Raw genomic sequence first — 21187 nt, 5'->3', positions numbered from 1 at the left:
ACACACCTATGTTGCCGCCACCGGTGACCCACGGCGTCTCCCTTGCTTCCGCTTAGTTTACCTGAGTTAGCCTTCAATTGCCTCTGCCCAAATGCAGTCACAGGGCATCAAGCAGACGCTGCATGCAGGTGTGCACAATTACACAGACTTTATCTTTTTAGGGATTGAATGATAGGTGTTGGATGTGCAGGAATAAGGTGGGGTAGAGTTAAAAAGGGGATAGGCCGGGGATGTGTGTGAGGACTGGAGGTGAGGTGGGATGGAGTGTGTGTTGAGGGGGGGTTGATTGCTCGGCTACTTTCTCTGTTCTCTCCCTGAATGGAATCTTCTTGCTGCAAGGAGCTCAGGTAGCCGTGTGTGTGTTTTATTCCCAGGTAGACCACGGTGAGTGCTCTCAAGTTGGTGTCAGGTGTCAGGCAGCTACTTGTCTTTGTGTCTTCAAGGCTGCCGTTTGCTTGGATAGTGTTTACAGCCCAGAGAGGAGAGAGGGAGGATGGGGGAGGAGGGGAAGGTGCTCTGGCTTTGATCCTAGGCAGACTGTTTGATAGCGTTTGTGTGAGGTAGGGTGAGAAAGAGAGAGGGAGAATAAGAACACACGCATACTTTTTCAGTGGCATGTACACATTTCTGCACACATGCTAACAACTGTGTATGTACTGTATGTGTGTGTGTGTGTGTTTGAGTCATTCATTCAGCCCAGAGCTACACTACGGATTTGTGGAACCTTGAGAAGAATGACATTTGACCAACCCTGAAAAATTACTAATTTGCAATTTATTGACACAAAGTGCTCATTAATTAAAGTGATATGGACATATAACACTAGTCAGTCATAGTAATATCGTGTCAACTGACTCCAGTCAGAAAAACTCCAGTTAATTAACATTCAAACTTTTTAAGCTCACACGGTATCAAGCAAATGTGTGGATGGCATTTTAAAGTCTGTATGTGAAGTAAGAAGGCATGCTTAAGGTGAGATTAGCCTAGTTTAGTCAATTTACTAATGCTAAGGAACATCATTTCCCCAAATGCATACAAAAGTATGTAACAGTCTTGTGCCTTAGAATATGCATGTCTATTTTCCAAAAACTTTTAAACTAATTTCAAAGGCGTGTGAAAAAGGTGCTGCAGTGTGAAATTAAAATGGTAAGTTGCCTATATTTGAAAACTGTATAACTGACTCAAATGTAACCTTTCGACAGGTGCCATTTCTACAAACAAGTAGCAGATTTTTTCTTAGGACTGCTTTGTGTGGTTGTCTGCATATTTGAGATTAAAGGGAGGAAAGTTAACAAATCAGAAGAAGAAAGTGAGACCAAGAGAGAGACAGGCAGAGAAAGAGAGGCAGATTTTTACAGTGCATGTGTTGTAGGTTTCCCCTGGGGTAAGACAATTAAAGAGCATTTAAAAAGATGACAGAGCTCTGCGCATAAAAAGGGGAGAGGTGGAGAGCCCAGGGAGTGGAAGAGTTTGCAGGTGCATGAAGAGCCTGTGCAAGTGTTTGCCCGTGGGAATGTGCATGTGCTGAAAGTGGGTGTATGTAGGATCACGCACAAATATTCCTCCAGAGTCTGTATATCTGCCTATTTGCATCTGAGGTAGTGAAAGAAATAATATAATAAAACATGAATTGAAAACAATTACGCAACATTTTCAATCCAACAATAGAACAAAGAGCAACAACGCACATTCCACTACAAAGAGGGAGAAAAAGACAGAGCACAGAGAGAGCATGAGAGAGAGAGGGGAGACCATGTGAAGAACAGCTCTGAAAGACTTTTTGTGGGACATAACAAAGGCCCCTCAGAAAACACAGTGGCATAGGAATGTTAATTAATTAATGAGAAACTATTCAGGCAACAGAGAATGGTGGGGAAAGAAAGACATAAGAGAGAGACTGACAGACCTGCTGGAGGGGTAGACAAACTCAAACAAGGGTGCAAAGACTTTTTATATTCAGAAAGCACAGAGTGAACTTACTTTGGAAAAGTTTCAATGCAACAGGCATGATAGGGGAACTTGCTTGTCAATAACTTTGTTTGATGCATCTCTGCTCGTGCATTTTGGCGCACTGTCAAAGCTTCAGTTCTTCAAGCTTCAGCTTTTCCAGGAAATACATTGAACAACTTTGCTTTCCACATTTACTACCATGCATTTCTCAGTTAATCCATTGGGGTTTTTCGTTGTCAGAATTGATCAAGTCATGGTGGACTGTGTAATCCTCCTCGTAAAAGAAGAAAAATCACATAAACTTGAGTTATTAGTTATTATGAAATGCTTACCCCAATTTTGGATTTCTTTTCAATTAGAGAAATGCTTCATAATCTTTAATTGATTCAGTGTTTTATTGTTTAATTGTCTTTTAAAAAAAACATATAATTATCTCCCCTCCCTATTGCAGCTTTTTACTGCTAGTACGTGCTGCGAGGAGATACGCCTGACATCTTACAAAAGGACAGAATTAAGTCGGCTTTGCTTGGAATGGCAAGCCAGTTTTTCTTTCTTTGATTTATTATAATTATGGAATGCATCATTCAGCAGTTATGCAACATCCTGTGGCTTACAGGTGCACAGCATGTAAAGCTCAGCTGTGGAGCAGAGCGTTCATTTTATATAGCATTTTTGTCAGGCTGTATGAAGCCCTCATCTGTGCTCAGTCAGGAACAGCACGTGTTTGATTGAAAATATCACATCAACGCAGGCAAGAATTATGTGTTGTAATAAAGAAAGGGAAATAATTTTCAAAGATCTGTTAAAAAATCTGCAATGGAGCACACTGACTGTGAAATTCCAGACAGGCTTTAGCCAGAGGCAGCTGACACTTCTTCACAAATCCCACTCTTCTCTCTATAGACTGGAGTGTGTGTATGTGAAATGGATAGTGAGCTCTTTGCGTCGGTCACTCATATCTGTTATTTTCTATTGGTGTCCCATGTGCGTGTGTGCATGCAGGCGTGTGTGTGTGTGTCCTGTGCGTGTGTGCAATCGAGCATTCCAGCAGAAGAAACCTGAGAAGGTGTGACTTACGAGACACTGGATTCAGCTCTTTCTGGGGACTGAGGGGTGCTGAAGTGTCAGAATTTCCAATTTCCTCCAAACAGTCACTCCCAGTCCACACACTCTCACCCCCTGCATCTCTCACACCGGCCAGACACACTCATCAGAGCTTGCTTTCTACTCTCTTTCAGCTATAAACACCTCATTTTCTCCCAGTTCCATTCATAAGGTCACCAAAAGGAGAAATTTGGTCTCACACCACTGTATTGCATTGCCACCCCCCCCATCCTCTTTTCTCTTCCTCAAACTAAACAACTCACTCTTTCTCTTAACATCAAGCGTCTAGGAAAAGTAAAACAGGGGGGAAGGAAGAGATGGAGGAAGAGATGGAGGAAGAGATGGAGGAATTTGAGAATCGCGGGGCCCCTCCTACTTTCCGGAGATGCTCCAGCCCATCCCTAAAATGTGGGCCAATGAGGGTGGCTCATTCACAACTCATGCGCTCCTTCTACAATAGGTAAGGAGAGAGAGACAGAGAGAGCAAGAGATATATACAAGGAGAGAGAGAGAAAGAGAAAGGGTGGCTGTGTTTGGGGGAGAAAGACTGTGAGAAAGGAGAGGGCAGAGTGAGGGGAAAGAGGGCCAAGAAGTTACTACAAAGTTAACCCCTAGGGATGAAGTGACGGAAGGATAAAGAGAAATGAGGAGATAGAACTTGTGACAGGGACAGACTTTTAGTGAGGATAACCTGCACAGGAGAAAAAGGCAGCAAAGAGCCAGGACTATTGAAAAAGGAAAGAGACTTTGGATCATCCTCACTTCATCAAAGCTGCATCTTTCACCATCAGAGGACGAAAGAGAGTAGGACAGACACATCTACAGGTGTAGTTGCAGACAGGTGGATAGTTAGACATGCTTCTGTGTTCCTGATTCTCTGCGTAGCTGGTGGAGTTTTGGGGTCCGCCCCTGGAGTTTGGGGGGTACGGACGGGCCCAGGGACAGACAGGGGCCGGCGGCACCCCGCTGTGCCCGTCTCCGTGCCAGTGTGAGGAAGATGGGATCTTCGTCATGGTGGACTGCTCGGAGTTGGGACTAGCTTCTGTTCCGACCAACCTCAGCCCTCTCACCACTTACCTGTGAGTACCACATGTTAATGTTGGGCACAGCCTATAGTGTGTCATCTTGAAACTTTGCATCTCCTGGCCTTGCACTTTGTCCTGAACATTTCCTTGACCCCAATCATCCCTTTCATGTGTTTCCACTTTGTATCTCATCCCTCATTTATGATGATTGGTTTCACATGAGAAAATTAAAGTGTGAGTCCCAACAGCTAGTCTTGATCATCCATTTGTAATTGAAAAAAGATAGTCAAGCTGAGTAACCTCTTTTGAAAAAAGAGCAGAAGGCAACAGTTGCTTAGATGTGTGACCAGCAGCAGAGCTCTCATGTACATAACAAAACGGACAGGGCCAACAGGGAACATGTCTGTGTTGACCACTATGGCACAATAACTGGACCACTTCTTTCAGTATCAGGTTTCTGAGCGCCAACTGGAGACCCAGCTTGAGAGGGTGTGCAAGTGTGTGTGCGAAAGCTGGAAGCACATGACACAAGGATGTTGTTTGTGTGTGTGAAGAGGAAGTGTTTGAACACAGATGTCTAAATGTGTGTGAAGTTTAATGACCGGTTTTATGTCACTAATCTTCATCTCACTGTTGTTTGATACCAAATGAAGATAGAAATGGATTGGGGAAAAATAATTATTCTGTATAGGGGCTGCAAGATTTTGGGAAATAATCTAATTGCGATTTTTCTGACAAGATATTGCGATTCGATTTGCGATATTTGTTTTTAAGCGACCCAATGGAAGTTTATTGTAAAATGTGGCCATATCTCCAGCTAGGAAGGTCGTATCAACGTGCTTCCCGTCTCTAGCACCCCCGCAGCCCGAGGCTACGAGTGAAAGAACTAAACTTACCATGAAACTTCTGTTGGGTTGCTTTAAAAGTCAAGCTTCAGTTTAAGATTCACCCCTGTAATAGATGTAAAACATGTGATGAAGCATTACTAACCTGACTCAGATGGTTTGTTTCACCAAAGCATCTAGGAAAGCTCCATTGGAAGCCATTTGGAAAAGTATTTCAAAAAGACTTGGCAGGTGATTGGATCAATTTGTTTATCACCCTTCTATCATGGGGCACTTCTGATTGGTTAACAATGACTGGTACATGTGGAGCACAGCACTTTTGATTGGTGTGGATGACTGACACACAAAAAAAAATCGCAGGCTTTGCGATTTGATAATTGCATCATTTAAAATCGCGAATTCGATTAATCATTCAGCCCTAATCTGTATATTATTTTTCTGGTTAAGCTGACAAAATAGACTCTTTGGTGATAATTCAATTTAGATCTTGACCAGTAAATATGATTTGTGAGTACACGCTTGCATTCTGGAAAGGGAAGGGGCACATACTTCTAATACAATTAGAAACATGATTATTTTTGTTCCTCATCACAATTGTTAACATAATGAGCTGCAGGAAGTAAGCCCAACTCACCCCCAGGATTTTCAATGAGTAATATATTCTGTAAAAGACCACCAACCTAACACCATCCTGCTGTGGTTTAAAAAAACTGATATTTTGAGGAAAACACTTTTATTACTGATATTGAATGGATAGAAGTCAAATCCAGGAAATAGGGTATGATATAGCAGTTGCGCACTGAGGGCTTTACAAGTAATACTATAGAGGGGCATGATTTAAAATGTGGGAGGAAAGATCAACAGATTATGTAGCAAACAACTCTAAAAAAGACATTAAAGACTTCTTGAATAATGTAGAGTTTATGGAGGTGAAATACAGTTGATAACTCCATCGAGGAGTCACTCCCTTTAAGAACATCAAACACTAATTTTCACCATCACATGTAAGAGCATAGAGGGATGGATAAGTCTGAGAGGGAGAGTATAAAGCAACTCAATCTCCCTCTAAAATAACAAGCTATGATCTCCCTATGTGCAAGTCTACACTGCTCTTAACTGCCCCCCCCCCCCCTCAAGCACACACACAAAATCAGAGATATACACACAAACACACTCATTCCCTACAAACACAAGAGGTAATTGCTCATTTACCCTCGTTACCTAACAGTGGAACTGGACCAATTAGTGAGTTTGAGGGCCGATTAGAATAAAGATAAATAAACTCAGAGACCAACGCACACTCCCACACACACACACTGACACACACACACTGACACACACACCGCGGAAAGGAGAAGAAGGGAATGTGGGACAGCAGGAGAGATGCCGCAACAAGTAAGATAAGAGAATCACAGATTTCTCTTTTGCCTTGCTGATAAAAATCAGCAAACACAAAAAAACAACCTCCCTTCAAACAACACACACACCACACACACACACAACAAACACACACACACACACACACACCAGCACACACACACACACACACACACACACAGCACACACACACACAACACACACACACACACACACACACCACACACACACACCACACACACACACACACACACACACACACAACACACCACACACAACACACACACACACACACCACACACACCACACACACACACACACACACACACACACACACACACCACACCACACACACACACACACACACACACACCACACACACACAGATCATATAGATAAACCATAACCCAGCACAGCAGAGTACAGTTTCTCAATTTCGTCCTGAAGTTATAAAAGGTTACAATAGCGGAGAGCCTGTCCAAACCCCACCAGGATCTGTGGAAGAGTCCAGCACGCCCCGCTGTGCTGTAGAGGCTGGATTAGCCTCCAAGCACATACTGTAGGCTGCCGAGGTCACAGGGATTTGCTTGGGAACCGTCCACATTACAAACCACATCCACACAACGCTGTGAAAGTATATGACATCATTCACCCGTGTCATTGGAGAGCTCTTCAAAGTGAGCACAACTGCTATAGTGGCCGTGAGGGCAATCCAGGCGATGCATGATTCACTCTATTTCCTAGTTTCTTTTTGCACATTTGGATGACCCCATTGCAAACAGGCATTATGGAATACTAATCAACGAAAAACAGTTGTCTTGCAACTCTGAAGCAAACACAGGTTGACTTTGCAAAGGAATTTAACTATTCAGAGGCAAAGGTGCTCCGAGCAACTCAGAGCAGAGCAGGTAGAGATTTATGACATAATCGTTTCCGTGGGCAACAACATGAAATGAGCTGTCATTTGAGACGCTTTGAAAGACCTTCTCTTTGATATCAGATTAGAGAGGAAAGACAGTGCCCAAGGGTGTGTGTCTGCCAGGTTGAGTGTGCGTGTGTGTTATAGGCCTATGTGATGAATGAGAACCCTGCGTACAGTATGCCAGCAAGGGATTGGAGGCAAAACTTTTTTTTAACTAGAGCACACACCAGCATGCCAAGGGCGTCCTACACCCACTACTTCCGGTGCGCTCGATTGGACCACACCCATTTTCCAACTTCATTTTGCTCTCAATTACACATCTGTAAAGTTTTGTGTCTGCATCTTGCACGTCGAGGACGCTATAACAGTCTCAAATCTGTCCTCAGACCCGACATATAACCTGGCAAAGAACTGTGGTAGTTCTCGCTAGTAGGTGTCTCAAGGACCACATTTTGCCATGATGACACACACAGAATCACAAAGTCCAAAACTATTTCAGCCATGCTGCCGCAGCTGGTAATCATGTTGGAGATAATTGATATGCTCATGACCTGGCTGGTGTAATATCCTGTACATAGGCTGTTTCTAAGCTTGTCAGGTGTTTATGTTCACACATCTCACACTTCCTTCAGTGGTCATCAGTGAGTGCATGTGTTTTTAAGAGGAAAAGAGTGTCTGGGTCTGGTCTGGGACCGGAGTTGAGCAGCGATTAGGTGATGCTTTGTGGTAGCGGTGAGTGTGGCGAACTTCTAACGGTGTTTTGGCCGAGGCCAGGAAACCACAGCTAGCGCATTACCAGACTGAGGAAACCAAGGAGTGCGTTTGTGTGTATGCGCAAAGACCACCCAGACTGCTGAGTTTTTTTCCCCTTCAAGCAAGTGGAGGTGAAGCAAGAGTGTAAAAAAATTAGAGAAGGATAATTAAGAAAAGGGGTGAAAACCGATGAGGAGAAAGGTGAGAATTACAAATTGGTGACAAAAAAATCTGTGCTGGAAAATTATGAATTCAGTATAGGTTAAGCAAACACACAAACACCCTTCCCCTGTATGGTGGCTGTTCTGTAACAGTCGTGTGCGTGTCATTTAGCCATTATGTTGATGGCATGATTCCTAGCAGGAGCGACCGGGGGTCACACTGTAAACATCATGTCTAATTGAAAGAGAGAAAGAGAGGGAGAGAGGGGGGGAGAGAGAAAGAGAGAGAAAATGAAAGAATGGAGTGAGGAGGATTTCGTAGGAAAACATGAACAAAAAATAAGAATGCAGAGAGCAGCAGCTATCAGCTACAGCATCAGTGTCCTGGCTCCAGACTCTATGTTAGCCCCCCCCCCGCCCTCAACTACATCCCCCCCCCCCATTCTCCTTTCCCCACCTGTGTCCCTCTAGCCTCCTGCTTTAGATAAAAACACAAATACATGCTGCCCAACTATGTGTGTGTGTGTTGAAAGCTGGGAAAATATAGTTAACTTTCTAAAGTGTTTCAAGCAGGTGTTGAAGTTGGTGATGCATGGCTAAGTCTAAATATATGATCACTGATGTGCAATGGGCCTCTTGCAGAATCTAAATGAATGCTTATAGCTCAGGGCAGCAAAGTGATAAAAGTAAAGGGTGTGTACCCAAGCCAAATGGTAAATGTTTTCAAGGTGTGTGTGTGTGTGTGTGTGTGTGTGTGTGTGTGTGGTTGTGTTGGTTGGGGGAGGAGGTGCTCTGGATACAGGCCAGCAAAACTAGCAGCTGTGATCAGAGTTGGGGAACAGAGTTACAAGCGTTAGAAAGACAACAGTGACATACAGTATGTCATTATAGATTATATATTTACCTGTAAAGTATCATAAAGGGGATTTTTTTCTGCAAGCATTTGCCTTTTACATTCCTTCCTTATTCTTATTCTTTCCTGCAAGTGTTCACCTTAAAGTGTCAATTGCTCGTCTCTCTCCTAGAGTCCCTGAGGACCGAGCGGTGAACACCAGCAGAAAAGCCGCTTTGCCTGCTACAAAAGTGATATTTATCCAAAAGGGTGTTGAAGAGAAGGGATAGGCAGTTAGCGTTGGATAGTGCAGCGGTTTGTGGTTTCCTGAGAGCAACTGGGAGGCTTTTAATGTCGCTCAGGGACAGGACGGCAGGTAGGCAGGTAGAGGACAACAATGGAAACAATGACAATTCCTACGGGAGCGGCAGGCAGGGAAGACACAGAGGCCATAGTGTGCTCTTACCGCTCCATATCCTGTCCTTATAATAAGTAGAAAGCAATCACGACACAAGATCGTAAGGAGAACTAGGGTGGAGGAGGTGAAGATCCGGAAAATAAAGTGGAGAATGTGTTTTTAGAGTGTATGCACAGGAGCCTGCATGTGGATTGAACACAACTGTGGTTGGTATTTGTTGGGGTCAGGCCTGTGCCAAGTGACTGAATATGTAAATCTGTCAATTTCGTGTGATAGCAGTGTGACACAAGTATGACACGGGGCCTAGGAATGTGCTCCGTGTGACGCGTGGTTGAGGGGTGAAGGGCTGCTTCTGACTGAGAGGATTCAGAATGCCTGCATGGCCCAGATTCCTATTCAGCCCCTTCCCAACCCTGGGAAATCCATGGGAATGTTTGTGTGTGAGTGTGTGCATGAATCTGTGCAAGTGCACTAGCCCTCTCTTCTCCACTACAGAGAAGGCATTGTGTAGTTCTGGGCCAGGCCACGACAAATGTCCCTAACTGCTCTAGTGCGTGTACATACATATACACATGTGCATTCATGACCTGTGACTTTGCGAATTGTCATTTGTGTATATGTCTAAAGTAGGATAGCACATACATTTTTATATATTTATCATTTTCTTATAGGAGCAGATTGGTTGTCACTCCTAAAGTTTTGTGGAGTTTGGCTTGTTAAGTTTGTCATTTCCCCCCCTCCTTCTGTCAAACACTTAGCTCTAGTGCTATAAGTTGCATACTTTTGTGAAATATCTGGAATAGAAAGTGAAGACTAAAAACGAAAAAAATAGTGATCTCCAGACATAAAGAAGAATATTGACGAAAGCGGTGCGTGTGGGACATGGCTCTCAGAGTTCCCCCCCGTACCTGTACATGCTCAGTGTGTCTCTGTCTGCCTATCTGTGTGATCGCTGGCCAGGCTGGCTGACTAAAGTGGCTCATGTTGGGCTGGCAGTGTGCAGGTGATGACTAGTAAGAGCTAATGATACTTAATGCCCTTTCCAACAATACACACACACACACACCTGGGTGCACATTACACAAGGTTGCACAAACATGAAAGTACGTACACACATGCTTACTTGCAGACACACTCAGACGCACATACTGACTTAATGATGGTTAATGCCCTAGCCAATCCCCCTGTGCAGCATCAAAGCGTCCCACAGAGCTGTGCTGATACAGCGATGGTAGCAGGGATTAGATCAGGAGAATGGGCCACTGGGGCGGGAGTTAGCTAAAGGGAACAAAGAAGCAATCACAGACACACTTAAATGTCGCACACATGTGCACACCAGTACCTCAGGGCACAAACATCACATGCCATAGCCAAATGGGGATACTGCGCAGGTGGAAAAAGGGATGTAGAAAGAGAAGGTAGAGAGACAAATGAAGTAGGGAGAGAAAAGAGATTACTATGGACTCTTAATTTAGTTAAGTAAGCTGACCTGAATGCAGAAACAGCAGTCCGGGTCACTATGGCATAATAGTTTAATTCTGACTAAGACTGAACTTACAGGTGGTATTTTCCATCTGCCGTAAAGGGAGGCTGGAGGGAATTCTTCCACTGCAGAGTCTCTGCAACTGCAGCCAGACTTACTCACGTCTCTATTTCATGTCTGAGGAAATCTGGACTTTTTACATGCATGGCAAGAGGCCAAACAAAATCTCTTTAAGCCAACAGCAGCCACATGTACTCATTGGTATGGGGGTAAGATTTCATCAAGTCCTGATCTAAGTTCATATCTAGATGCTATCCGTTGCTACTGCTGAATATATGGAGGCAGATGAGCTGTTCATAGATCTGTAAAATAGGAGTGTGCCAGCCAGGAGTGGATTTGAGCAGTCTTCTAACTAGCTCTAGAGTCCTCCTGTTTCTCTGCCATTCAAACAAATGAAGTCATAATGGAGCCTGACACTAATACTCATTGAGTTCATTTACTGTTGTATCCACTGCTGAGAATCTGCCTTGAATCAGCATGCAGGAAAGGAAACCTCTGTAATGCTGCGTTCACACCTGACGCGATGCGAATATTCGCTTTGCTCTAATCGCTCCTATCGCATCGCTCTAGTCTAATTGTGCGTTCACACCTTCACACCGGATGCGATGCGAATATTCGCTTCGCTCTAAACGCTTGAGTTTCACCGAGGCTGCCAGCTGTGTTTACTCGCATCATTCAAACAAGACTCGCTACAGGGAGCTACAACTACAACAAAATGAACATATTTTACCGTGATTAAATTGTAATACACGTTTCTAAATGATGACGACGTAACAACATAGCCTACTGATACCGGTTAGTAAAAACCATGAATTAATGCTTGACAAGTCTGCAGGACAAGACGGCAGGCGAAAAAACCTTTTAAATGCTTGTTTTCTGAATGGAGATTGGGTCGACCAGGCTAAGCTAACGTTGTATATGCTCACTACCACACTCATAACAACGGCCTACAGACATTAAATAAACCAGCGACTGTAATTCGCCATGACACAGACAGTCTGTGGTTTGTACTTGTTTAACTTTTGTACAGTTTCTGAACAGATATGAGGAGCTGTGATCTCTGTGTGCTAACTGCTAACAGCTAATGGCTGATGTTTTCTGGTTTGAAAGTCAGTAACGGCCAGTGGCGAGCCGTGACTTTTATACCTAGGCCCTCTGACCCCCCCCCCCTTCCGTCGAGTTATTACGTCACAGCGTAATACTTCAGGGGTTTGCACTTCGGGGTGCAAACGCATCAATGAAAGGGACCCTCTACCACACAAAACAACACCTGTAAATAACCCTATTTGTGTTCTTTGAAATTGAAAAGGATATTGCATTGTGTTGTTACTTTCGTTGCAGTTGTAGGTCTTAAGTGTAATTTGGCATGCTTTTATTTGAAGGCGAGTTAACGCTGTTGACAGGAAGTTGTTGTTGCTATGGCTAACTTGTCATAAAGTCCGCGATAATAACACCCACCCATTTAGAGGGAAGATATGATTGGTCAATTGTACTGTCATTTGACATTACTCTCTCGTTCAGTTACTATAGCGGGGGCCCTCTGTGAATTCATAGCTGGACCGTCTGGACGTCCAACAGCTCCTCTCTTCACACTCGCAGAGACGAGCTTCTTTCATGTAACCCTTCACATTCCAACAGAAACTGAATAGGCAGATTCGAAGGATTTATTTCTTTGGAAATGTTATTTTAAATACAATTAAATCAAGTTATTTTGGTAAAAACTAATGAAAAATATAACAAAAAAAAAATATTTAAAAAAAAAATGTAATATATATATATTTTTTTAATGTTTTTAAATATTATTTTTGTAGAATATCTTAGGCCCTCACAGAGGGCCTAGAGGGCCCTGACGGCTCGCCACTGGTAACGGCAGGCTGAGATCCTCACCGCTGATTGGCTTCCACGAGAATGCGTCACGTGAATTTGACGCTCGAGTTAAAAAAAAATGGAACTCCTTGCGTTTGACGCGGCACAGTTCAATCGCCTCAATCGTGTGATTCGCAGCCGCGTCCCCCGCTTCATTCTCGCCGTCGGAGCGAATTCGTGTCTGTCCGCGTCTCTGCATTGACTTAAAGGCCCTGACACACCAGGCCGAAATCGGCGTTTTCGTTAGTCGGAGAACGACGAAGCGTGCCCTGTCGCACCGAACTCAATTTGGTGTGTCCCGCACCGTCGGCCGTCGACACGCCTTATTTGGCTGCTATTTGGCTACATGGCCGACGCAACGGCCGATTCAACATGTTGAATCGGCCGTGCGTCGGCCACAGGCAGTCTGACAAAGAAATCACTCTGATTGGCTGTTCAGCTAGCGAATCAGTGCATGCGAAGCTAAACGGTTGCTTGAGAATGTCTTCCACAAGCAGCACTCCAATGGCTGATAGCTCCAGTACCGCACGAAACATGTTTTCGATGGACGAGAGTGAAAATGGAACACACACCCTATTTGTTGTTTGTTTAGATCACGCTGTCTGTCTTCTTCTCTGTCTTCCGGTTGTTTCCTCTTTTGAATGACGAATACACACTACCGCCGCCTGCTGGTAAGGAGAGTTATTGCCACTCACGCATGCGCAGTTCGTACGTGCTCGGCTGAAGTCTTTGCGGTGTGTTCCAGTGCGACACATGGCCAAGATGCAGGAGAACACGGCGACGCAACAGTCGGCGTTGGCGAGTTCTCTGGTGACTGCTTGGTGTGTCAGGGGCCTTTACATGTAATCGCGCCGCCCAAACATCGCATCGCGTCCGGTGTGAAACGCAGGCATAAGAGATACCTTTCCAGAATGTGTGGAAAAGGTGGTGAAATTTGTAACCCTTTTCCAACACATTTCAGAGACAAGTCCTGTAATATTGAAAGATGTCATTGTGTGGAATAACCATATCTTCGATTGAGGATGAAACAAAAATATGCTTCCTTCCTGCACGTCATGTACGATCATATATGAAAGCCAAAACAACAGATTAGTGAACTATGGGGACGGCTACGTATGAATGCTTTCTGCTTTCCAAAGCTATGTCCCTACCCACAACAGCTGCCTGTCAGTCTTGTCCACATGTTGGAGGCAGTTGTATGTTGTGTAGTGCCGACTGTTCCAACACTTCCTGTTCCATTACTGAAGTGCTTGACCTTTCACCCTCCCCTCTCCGTCTCATGACAGGGTGTGTGTGGGAGGACAAGAAGCGGACATAAAGTGTGTGTGTGTGCACACACACACGTGTGTGTGGCGGTATACCAGGGGATGAATAAGTCCCAGAGGGCATGAATCATATGCTTCCATTGACATGAGCCAGAGACTAAACAAACAGCCGCTCGCTCCACCCCACGTATCAATCCGCGCTGTCAAGTCCTCCCCTAAACCACAGCGAGCGGAAAAACAGCACAAAACATGGGAACACAAAAATACAGGCGCATCTCCCTTTTCAGTTTCCTTATCTCTTCTATTCTCTTCCTTCCTCCCTCTCTGTTCTCCTGCTGCTTTGTAGCCAGTCCTCCCCGTGGCCCTCCTTGTCCAGGTGAAAGACTTCTCCCTCGCCCTCTCCCTCGCTCTTTGTGCCAGTGAATGAGAGAAAAGAGAGAATAAGAGAGGGAAAGATAAAGAGAGAGTGCCTTTGGACACAAAGGGCAGTGTACCCCTCCCAGGAAGTCTGGGAGAAAAAAAAAAAGCATCTTTAGAGGAAGGAGGAGGGGAGGGGACAGCATTGTACCCTTCTTCCTGACGCTTGTATGTGTGTGTGCATGCCTGTGTGTGTGTGTGTTTGTGTGCAAGCTCATGTGTGACCATGAGAGAAACTAAATGCCAAAGCAGTCAGTCTATTCAGATATAAAAAAGCTAACACACTTAGACCTCACCCTTACGCACAGTACACACACACTCTACTCTGTCACACACACTAACACAACCATTTAGGCCCTCTTTAAGGCGGCGCCCTAGCATTGACTACCAGTTGCATTTGTGTGGAATAAAAGATCCTCTTTCATCATGGCCTTAACTGTTTCAAAGCACTAAGCAGAGAGGATCAGACTGGCTGAATCTGACTGAAGACATTACTGTCATAGTTACAGTAAAAGACAGCCAAGGTGTGGCTCTTGCACCGCTAATGCAGAACTCCTACCCTCTGGGCAAGGCTCTGGTTGTTGATTTCCACTAAAGATCTATTACTCTAATGTTCCTCAAAGATAAGCCGCCTTCAAAGGTGCAGAGCTTACCGCCATTATTGGCTGTTTGTTTGCTGAGAGTCTCCACCTGAGCGAGTGAGAAAGGGTTTGGCAGGGGAGACAAGGAGGAAAGAGAGAGAAGGAGCAGGGAAGGAAGTGAGAGGGAAGGCCTCAGGGTTTGGCTCTTGCGAAGTGATGTGTGTGTGTGTGTGTGTGTGTGTAAGAGAGCATCATTGAAAACATCCTTCTCAAGGGCAACAATGTAAGGCTTTTTTGTTTACATGCTTGTGCTGCATTGTTATGTACTGTACCTGCAATTTTATGCTTGAGCAACATGCCAGAAAACTCTCCATACAAGTTTATTTAGTTTCACCTTCGGAGACAGTAGTATTATCAAAAGTAAAATTATCAAGCAATCTCCCCTCAGCTTGCTCCCAGACAGCTTTGTCTGACAGACACATTTCACCAGTGACGGTAGAAAGGGACACCCTGACTGCTGATGGCATCTGTCCTGCTGTGAGGGTATATTCACTCACCAGGGTGGTCCATCATCCAACCCCACAAAAGCCTGGAGTGTGCACGAGTGCCTGCGGGTATTTGGATGTGTGTTAGTCTGGTAACATAAATAAGGGTGTTTTTTTTCATATGATGTGGCCAGTTGTTTTGAGCGAAATCAAACCAACTCTTGTCAGAAAAGCTTCCAGTTTAAATGTGGCTACAATGGAGCTAGGGGCACATTCACACCCACACCGCCTTTGATCACACAGCCGATAAGATACTTCAGTAGTTCTTTTGACGGCGAAGAGGGAAATATGATAAATTACATTATTTCAACTACCGCACTGTGTAACCCCATGCTACAGTTGAAATTTGAAACATCGATGGGGAGAGGTAGAGTGGCATAAGAGAATAGGAGAGAAAGGGCCAAGGCTGATGAATGGAAATGTAGCTCTGCGTCTTCATGCTTCCATTCCACCTTTTAGAAAAGCTCCTTGCCTTGGGTACTCTATCAAATCACAACATAAAACAGTCAATATCAAGAACTTTAGCTTTCTTCCCATGCCAAACTTTCCTCCTCTCTTATATTCACACACACACACAAGCTTACGCACACTTTGCAGAAAGAAGAATAAAATCAGTTTGAGCACATTATGTATCTGCAAATCATGGAGCGATGGAGGAAACAGGAAAGGAAAAATGCCAATTTTTCTTTACTCCTTCAATTGCTGCAATATTGGCCACAATGTTACACATGCTACTGTGCTTGAACACACAATTACATGCAGGCACATGAAAATGTAATTCTTCTCCAGGGAAAACAGAAAGAGATCAGTGGGGGCTTTGTCAGTCATTCTCGGGTTCAGAGTGGAGGGGGATAAAAAGAACATTTAAGAGGCACATTTGGGAGTGTGTTTGTTGAGGGATGGGTCTCCATGTCTGCATCCTCTGCTCCTAATATTGCTAAGGAGTCTTTAGTTCGTCATTCAGCAGCAGACAGAGATCTGAAGGGAGGAGATAGCCTGTATGCCTGTGGTGATTGAAAGATGTGTTGTCCTGCGAGCAATATCAGACTGCTTTCTTGACGCTGTGATGGCCAAGATAAGGAAGAATGGTTCCCTACTGAAATCTCTTATGAAAAAGAAAGAAAGGGAACCACATGAACGTCCATAATTTCCTCACAGCAATCTGTTCCCATGCACCGTGTGTGGTGAAAGCGACCATGGACTGTACCCAAACCACATCTGCCGGCTCACTGGATAACAATAGGGGTGTGAAAATGAGCGACAGACATGTTACCACACACACCGCAGTCACCTATAAATGGAAGAAATATTGCACACAGAGATACTGACACACACACACTTGCACTCATTCTCCCTCCCCTCTGCCAATAAAATGGGGACACTGAAACCACAAATCTAATTGTGAAACTCCCAAACGCCACACTCCAAAAGACTGCGAAATCTTTAAGCGCTCTCTTTCTAATTTCTTCTGCGGTCGTTTATTTGGGCTGAAATATCTGCACCTCACAGCGCCAGCCGACACAATGCACATGTGGTAGTCATCAATCATAATTATCATGGTTTAAAAAAGCCACAGCTGTTATTTGATTTTAAAAAACAAGCCATAGCGTAGCGCCTTCCAACGATACATCAAGTTGTCAGCGGAGGCCTTGGCCTGCACAACAGAAATGTCTTTCTCTCTCTCCGGCTTCCCAATGAGCTTGTTGGAGAGCACAGCAGAAATGAGCTGCATTCAACCTTTCACCATGACTCACCACTGTGCGTCTTTATTTTTAAACATGTTCTCTCTCCATTGCTGAGTGTTTATTCTGTCTGAGTGAGGTCGCTGTTATGGACTTCACACAACGTTTGTTTATGGCTTATTTAATCAGGACCAGATAATAGAGGGGTGTCTCCATTCTTGGGCGCATCCCCAGAAGCCGGCTGATGTGTCTTTGTTTATGCGTGTGCCTGCATGGGTGCGTGTGTTTCTATGATTTAATGATCACCCCCAGAATGTTCCAATAAATATTTGTCTCAGAAGAATATTAGTACACCGACAATGAATATAATTAAGGTGTGTATGTGTATTGTTCTCGAGGCCCCGTGAGGGGATTGTGTGCTTCCTGTGTTATATGTGATGTCACCCATTGTTGATTATGTAAATTGGTGTGCCATTTCTGCTGGCGGTGTCATCTCTATGACAACTTTGTTATCACTTATATTTACCTCTGACTTTAATCAAGCCGTAGTGCATTACACTTGTTTGCATTCATTCCCAAATTACTGCCTGGAGTCAAAGAAGATTGTGCCAAATTGGACAAACAAAAATATATAATTTACATGAAATCTCCACAGTACTAGTGTTGAGATGGAAACCTGAGGTCAGCAACTCCTTTAGGAAAAAGGATGTAAATATATATATATATATATAAAATGACATACATATTTTTTCATTTATGGTTTCTTTGATGAAATATTATACATACGTTGAAAAATGTAAAAAAGTAATGAATCACGTTATGAGTAGCTGAATTTGAATGCGTCTTTCATATTTAACTGCAATATTTTCAAAACAAATTGTTTAGATAAGAGCAATCTATGGACATTAATGAGGCAACAATATTTAAATTGCCATGCGAAGTATTTTTCTGTTAAAAAGACACAGCATTTTTTGAGTGCTTGGCCAACTACATCTTTTGTTTGCAGTCTCCTTTCTTTTTATTGGCAAATTGCGATCTTTTATGGTGCATTACCCCAACACCAGCTGTCAACATGCTTTTAGAATTCTCCGCAGCAAACATGTGTATAATGCCACTCCTTTGCTTGTAGTGGCCTATCAGAACAGAAAATGCAGACAATATAGAGGTATGCTGGTTAAAAAACTAGCATCTATGTCAATAACGGGTCATGTAGAATGAGAATGCCCCATTTGGTTCTGTTACTGACAAAAGCAAGGTCATTAGAGAATTAGCCATTTTCCCTTCAACACTGATCGAAAGCATCCAGAGTAACACCTTGAACCCCTTTCTCTGCAGTCAGACCTCCCAGGAGGGGGGCTTGTGCAATAGGAAATTCCTGTGAAGTGAAATGAACATGCCAAAATTCTGGTTTCATAAGGAAAATATTCAATGTCAAAAGGCTGTAAAAAGGCTATATACAGTAATTATTTTACTTACAAAATATCCTATTGAAAGGACACAGTTAATCTTGCAAGCTCATCCCTTTCATAAGAACATACCTCCTGACCCAAAGTGACAGCGGGGGCCCACATCCTGATATTAAATATTATGCTTGACAGGGTACCACGCTGTTGGTATACTGAATTTGTCTGGTCACAACCCCTAAAAATAACAGACTACTCATACACCACAATTGGTGAACCATGCAGTATTCTTTCCACATCGCCCCTGAAGCTGAATAAAGATCATGCCTTTGGATAGATTCAACCAGCCCCCTGTCAGCTTGGCTGACTCGACAAACAAACATTGAGTGTGTCAAAACTCCCAACTGCAAAAGGCTTCTGAGAGCACAGTTTACACTTGCTAGCCCGGTGGTCTGGCTTTATGAGCAATGGTTAGTGTCATACACACACACACGCAAACACACATGCACATACAATCCTCACTCTTGAAAACTCATGCGAGACCCCAAGGGCTGTGAAAGCTAAGAAGGGGTGACGTAGCACCCTCCTGCTTTCATTATGTTTATCAAAGAGATGACCTTACAATGACTGGGGCTACAAGGTTATGTATGTTTTCTACCAGAGGCTGACACATTAGTTGTCCTCATACTATCCCAAGTTTTCATGTGTGAATTAATTGAATAATTCACTCACTGAGTGTGTGTGTATGCATGTATTTGAGCATCCTGCACCTTTACCCTCTTTGACCGCAACGCAGCTGCGTCAACACTTGCCCCACAGCACACCCTTCACGTCAGAGTGTGTGTCAGAGGCAGAGAATGGAGTGCGTCTACATTACAGCTATGAACAAAAGGGGAAGAGGGTGGTCTCTTGAGAAACCTGAGGAGGAAGAAAGGAGAGGGAGATAGATATGGAGGGGTCAGATCTGAGAGAAGGTAGAGTGAGACATCTGGAAAAGAGAAAGAATCACTGGGACGAGGAGGAAATTACAGCTGCCAAACAATGATTAATTGGGGAACATTTCTCTTCTCCATCTCCCTCTCCTCCCTCTCATCTTCTCTACCTAACCCTCTAACCTCTCTCTGCGTACTACTCCCCATTCTTGGCGATTGATTGCCATGTGAAAAACGCATTCTAAACATTTGTAATTTGACATGCCCCAAGCATCTTCAAGGAACATTGATAATGTATACACTGATGGATACTTTTATACTGACGTTCCCCTTTTACTCTCCCCAGGGATCTGAGTATGAACAACATCAGCGAGATCCAGCCCAGAGCCTTCCACCGAATGCACCTGTTATCAGAACTGTGAGTATGAAATCCCTCAACTCACATTTGATTAATAAAACTCCATCGTCACAACTCACACATGACAAGAAACAGTCATTCCCCGAGCCGCTGATACGCACAGACCTCAGTGATGGGGATTAATGACTCTGGCCCGTATGTGATCTCTCCTACCAAGAAACTGCCTGCAGCAATACACTAGAAGATCCTGGGATGGATGCACAAAGGACGGAGGCAAAGGGAACCCGATATTCACGCAGAGAGTGAATATATGGTCTTTAAAGTGTTTAGAGAGCATAGTTCTGTGCTCAGCCTCCAAGCCGCTGCTTTCTTGCCCCCCCACCCCTTGACTTTGTTCAGCTGGACAGCTCAGCAGGAGCAGTACACACGTAGATACTAACCTTTGCCAACAACACATTAAAGGAGAACTTCAGGACAGGATTGGGGAAAACGGAATGAGCGAATATTTTGTGTTTTCCTTAATATGTAGCATTATGAGTACAATTGGGTATCATGAGAAATGTTTTGACATTGTTGCCAATACCCTAAATGAGTTAAATACCAAAGTAGATATGCTTGTTTATACTTTTTTTGGCTGGTAACAAATTAAACAATTTGTTATAATAACAAAAAATAACTAGAAAATGCATTTCTTGCAGAAAATGCGTGCGAATGCTGTAAACTGTGAACATTTATGGCTGAATTTAGCTGAAAATGCAGAAAAAGCTGAATATGTTATTAGCTGAATGGTAGCTGCTTTTAGCTAAAAAAATGCAGAAAAAGCTTAATATTTAAAAGAAAAGGTTTAAAAAAAGGTATAAACAACAACATGTATAGCCTTGATGTCCTGAAATAGCTGAATAATGTAATAGTTGAATGTGTTATGCAGCTGAAATAGGCTGAAGGAGTTAAATATCAGATGTAAGTAGTAGTGAATGAATTTGTATTAAGATGAGAAAAGAAAGTAAAAAGGCTTGGGAAACTTTTGAACTAACTTGATGGTGAATGATCTGTCGCCATGGCAACGGCATTTGATGACATCCCATAATACTCTTAGATGTGTTTGATGGCTGCATTGTTACCAAACCTGTGAAGTTTTGGGCCATTTCGAGTATTTTCACTGAAGTTATGAGAAAAACCGTGTTTCATGGTGAGCATTGTGTTGCCAT

The 21187-nt window shown here is 43.6% G+C and overlaps 1 protein-coding gene across 1 annotated transcript in view; it reads left to right on the top strand.

Moving 5' to 3' along the window:
• The first annotated feature begins 3516 nt into the window (after positions 1 to 3516).
• The window catches only part of LOC117542090 (leucine-rich repeat-containing G-protein coupled receptor 6), a 39001-nt gene continuing 21330 nt past the window's right edge, over positions 3517 to 21187 (top strand). The window contains exons 1-2 of the mRNA XM_034209573.1: positions 3517 to 4133; positions 19968 to 20039. Coding sequence (XP_034065464.1) covers positions 4066 to 4133; positions 19968 to 20039 — 140 coding nt within the window. The 5' untranslated portion in view covers positions 3517 to 4065. The remainder of the gene's footprint in view (positions 4134 to 19967; positions 20040 to 21187) is intronic.

Source organism: Gymnodraco acuticeps, unplaced genomic scaffold, assembly GCF_902827175.1.
Source record: "Gymnodraco acuticeps unplaced genomic scaffold, fGymAcu1.1, whole genome shotgun sequence".
NCBI lineage: Eukaryota > Metazoa > Chordata > Actinopteri > Perciformes > Bathydraconidae > Gymnodraco > Gymnodraco acuticeps.
This window is presented reverse-complemented; position numbering and strand designations above follow the sequence as displayed.